Here is a 4,802-nt window from a genome sequence, read left to right as displayed (position 1 = left end):
AAATATCTAATAAAAATTTGTCAAACCATATAAGCTATCAATAGTTAATAGTTAAAAATTATATAAATATTCATCATTATCACAATCACAATTAGTGTTAATAGTACCTCAGCATAACCACAATTACCACTTTCACCATAATCACCACTAATCAGAATGACCCCTCACTGTATATAACCATCAGAACTGCCACCAGCAGCATCAATGTTATGCATTATGATTTATCAAAAATCATCATCATTACCTCCTCTTTTCTTTCTTTACCTTTCTCCTCCTTCACCTCCTCCTTCTTCTCCTCCTTTTCTGTGCTATGTGCCAAATGCACATAGCTGGGGTAAGTATAAGATAAAGTAGGTTAAACAATGAATAAGAATGAATGAACTTGGGAGTAGTCTTGGGGATATAAAGCAGGTTTGTGCCTATTATCATATTTTACTATATACAAACTAAAATTCTCAAAGTGAATTAAAAGTCAAAAGAAAAACTGATTAATGATAAAGTGATTATTACTTCAGCAATACAGTAACATGTTTAAACTACTTAAATCTTATGACAGAGTTTCAAAACACACAAAATATGAATACATGTAAAATTGCATGCTTACATTTAGGAATGTATACATATAAAATTGCATGTGTATGCACTGAAAATTACTCAAAAAGAGGCCTTCATTTTGAAAGAGAATGGAAGTAGAATAAAAATCTGAAAACAAAAGCTGGTAAAGTCAAAATGAGAGACAGATCTTCAATGACAGTTGCATATTTTGACCCATAATCTTCAGTAAATATTAACCTAGGTAGGCAAGCTATGTAAAACATTGCAGATTAAAACAATATTACTTAAGAATGATAGCTTGTATTTATATTCCCAGTCCGTGGGAAGCTGAAGCAGAAAGAGCACAAGTTTAAAAACAGCCTGAGCTACATGGTAAGACCCTGTCATTAAAATCTAAAACTGGATGAAATCAAAATCCAAAACATACACAGTTGCTTAGCTAAAACTATAAGATTTCTTGTGATTTATAGGGTGAGTATTTTTAAATTTATGTAGACCATTCAATCAATTGGATATTGTGCCATGAAACACATCTCAATGCTACAAACATCAAACCTGGCTCAAAATGCCGAACCTTATAATTAACACTAGTTCTATTTCTATTTAAATTATATATGCAGATCCACATAGAAGGTAAAGAAAGAAAAGTCACTTTGATATACTTGTCTGTACAATATGGAATTTAACTGGATACTTTGTCAGCCCCTTAGATCTAGCAGCAAACTACATCCCTTTTTCATGAAGAAAATATACTATTTAGTACTAATTTAATAATTTTAGTTATCTTAAAATATTGGCCACATTGGATCTTTTTTGGTAAGATTCTTATATTATTATAAAAGGAAATACTTTTGAAGACTAATAGAATAGATATATATCAATAGACATGTGCATTGTATGCTGTTGGTGGTAATCCTACATCTTGAACACTGTAAGCACTTAATGATAGCATCAATAATACTAAGTATTCTAAACCAAATGTAAACCTGAATCACATTTCTTCAGACAAAATTTATTTAAAAATCATTTTATTAGAGAATATAATTTTATTTTTACATATAATACTATAGTACACACCTTGAGCCACTCTGTTTGTTGCCAACCCTCAATGTCCCTCTATATAGATTATTTCTCAAAGACCGACTTCCATAGAAGTTAGAATGAAACAGACACCAAGAACTCTTGCATCTAATTGGGTTTCTTAGTATAGGACTGAGCAAGAGATGCCAAGGAGGTTATGGTGCTTCCGTCCCAGGATTCTTCTCATGCAGTATTATTGGTTAAAAGATTCTTTTTTTCCCTACATTTTTTTTATTATGTATTTTCTTTAGTTACATTTCAAATGATTTTTCCTTTCCTAGTTTCCCCTCTGAAAAAAAAAAAAACCTCCTCCCCCATACACCAACCCACTCTCTTCTTCTTCCTGGCTCTGGAATTCCCCTACACTGGGGCATAGAACCTTCACAGGACCAAGGGCCTCTCCTCCCATTGATTACCAACTAGGTCATCCTTTGCTACATACGCAGCTGGAGCCATGAGTCCCACTATGTGTACTCTTTGGTTGGTGGTTTAGCCTCTGGGAGCTCTGAGGGTACTAGTTAGTTCATATTGTTGTTTGTCCTAAGGGGCTATAAACCATTCAGCTCCTTGGGTCCTTTCTCTAGATCATTCATTGGGGACCCTGTGTTCAGTTCAATAGGTAGATAGCTGTGAGCCTCTTCTTCTGTATTAGTCAGGCATGGCAGAGCATCTCAGGAGACAGCTATATCATGCTCCTCTCAGCGAGCACTTACTGGCATTCAGTCGTGGATTTGGTGATTGAATATGGGAAGGATTCCTGGGTGGAGCAGTGTCTGAATTGTCCTTCCTTCATCTCTGCTCCATAGTTTCTTTGCAACTCCTTCCATGGGCATTTTGCTCCCCCTTTTAAGAAGGAACAAAGTATCCACACTTTGGTCTTCCTTCTTCTTGGGTTTCTTGTGGTTTGTGGATTGAATTTTGGGTATTCCGAAAAGATTCTTTATTTCAACCAAAAATGCCATTTTGTGAATTAAATCCATTCTGAGTCCCATTCTCCTTGGTTTTGTAACACTATACCTCTTCTTACTTGTAAGTGCCTTAGTGATTATGGCCTCTGCAATTATTAGTGTTTAAGTGCTTCTACATTTCCTGACTCTCAAGTGCCACAAACAATCTTGTTATTTCATCATTTTTATCTGAATCTTATGGAATACACTTTTTTCTAGTGCCTAGTTCTATAGAGCCATATACTTGCCACTTAATATTACTTTGTGCACATGTATTTGAGTGTGTCTTTTTGTAAGTGTAATCACTCAGTTTAAATGTAACACAATGAAAAGAATGTCACCATATATCTGTAAATATTTAGGTTCTTAATGTTTATTGTTATTGTGAACATAATTTCAATATCACCAGAGACAATACTTTTTTAATAGCACAGTCATTTGCTTTGGCTAGGACTAAAACTTCTTATGTGGGAGTTTTCCTATTGTACAATTTTCTGTGAGAAATAATTTCTGGTAAGAACCTTCTCTATGGCCACTTTCATTTCATTGTTCCTCAGAGTGTAGATGAGAGGGTTGAGGAACGGGGTTCCCAGTGTGTACACCAGGGAGATGAACTGATCTTGCTTGGGATGGTAGCTAGAGTTTGGGCGCAGATACATGAAGGCGCAGCAGCCATACTGCAACAATACCACAGTGAGGTGTGAAGAACAAGTGTTGAAGGCCCTGTGACGGCCAGCTGCTGAGTGGAGTTTGAGCACAGCAGCCACTATCAAGGCATAGGTAGTGGCAATGAAAAAGAAAGGTAAAGCAATGGCTAATGCAGCTGCCACTAACACAGAGAGCTCATGAATATGACTTGTGGCACACACAAGACGCATCACTGGTGGCACATCACAAAAGAAATGCTCTATTCCTCTGTCCTGACAGAATGGCAGACAGAAGATGAAGACAACAAGCTGTAAGGACAAGACCAAGCCAATTACCACTGAAGCCAGAACCAAGCGAACACAAAATGATACAGTCATGATGAGAGGGTACTGCAAGGGATGACAGATGGCAATATATCTGTCATAGGCCATGATAGCCAGGAGGAAGCAATCAGCACTGCCAAGTCCAATGAAGAAGGCCATCTGAGTGGCACAGCTCAGGAGAGTGATAGTCTTCTCTGACTGCAGGGTGTTTGCTAGGATGTGGGGTACTACCGCTGCAGTGTAACATAGCTCTATCCCTGATAAGCTGCCCAGGAAATAGTACATGGGTATATGTAGACGTGTTTCTGTCTGGATGGAGAGCACAATAAGGATATTCCAGGAGATGATCAATGCATAAGCCAGGCTTATTCCAATGAAGCAGAGCATACGTAGTTCTAGGCGATTGGGATAGGCAAGGAACACAAACTCCATCAATACTGAGTGGTTCTCCCAGGTCATTGAATCCACAAATGTTCTTACATCCGAAAAAAGAATTCATGTGAGATTGGTGATATATTGATGTTATAATCAATGATTATATTTCATTAACCATATATGGATATGCAAAAGGAATAAAGAATGAAGCTTTTAGGTTTTTTAATTTTATGAAATTTGTTCACATAGAAATCTATATGTTAATTTCTACTTACATTTGATAGTAAAGACAAGTAATCAAAAGCATCAGAGGAAATGGGTGGACAAATAAAGCTGTTTTCAGAAGGCATGCAGTAACAATTAAAAATTTTCAGTAAACTAATGTGTAAGCATCAAGGAATTTTTTAGTCAAAAATCATCCAAGAATGGTAGGGAACAATTCTATCCATTTATCGATGCATATACTTACATTTTATAAATGTCATATATATATATGTATATGATATGCATATGTCTTTCATATATATACATGTATATCACATGTACATACATTATATATATAATGTACATATTGTATTAAAATAAAAATATGTATTTTGTATTTGTATTTTGCCTTATGCTTTATCCTTACACATTAAAACATGAACAAAATTACTATAAACCCAAGAACATAGTCTGTGAGTTTGTATATTACTGTAGAAGACTTTTTTCCCTATCTTCCTTTATTTCCCCAGAGAAATGTGAACTCTAAAGGAGACATTCACTTTCCTCAAATAGTAAAGCTGAACAAAATTATTTAACATCATCTGATGTTTGAGTAAAGAAGATCTACTCATAAAAAAATGCACATTCTACTTCTCTTTAAATACCAACC

General features: G+C 35.6%; 1 protein-coding gene across 1 annotated transcript; it reads right to left on the bottom strand.

Annotated features, from left to right (window-relative positions):
* Positions 1–3,061: 3,061 nt before the first annotated feature.
* On the bottom strand, positions 3,062–4,012 carry LOC116101096 (olfactory receptor 10W1-like). Its single transcript, XM_031384783.1, has one exon. It carries the CDS (start codon positions 4,010–4,012, stop codon positions 3,062–3,064), a length of 951 nt encoding a protein of 316 aa, XP_031240643.1.
* Between the last annotated feature and the right edge of the window lie 790 nt (positions 4,013–4,802).

This window comes from Mastomys coucha, unplaced genomic scaffold (genome assembly GCF_008632895.1).
Source record: "Mastomys coucha isolate ucsf_1 unplaced genomic scaffold, UCSF_Mcou_1 pScaffold21, whole genome shotgun sequence".
NCBI lineage: Eukaryota > Metazoa > Chordata > Mammalia > Rodentia > Muridae > Mastomys > Mastomys coucha.
This window is presented reverse-complemented; position numbering and strand designations above follow the sequence as displayed.

Coding starts and splice junctions, on each gene's coding strand:
- LOC116101096 (XM_031384783.1), bottom strand. CDS start 4,012: ATGACCTGGGAGAACCACTCAGTATTGATGGAGTTTGTGTTCCTTGCC.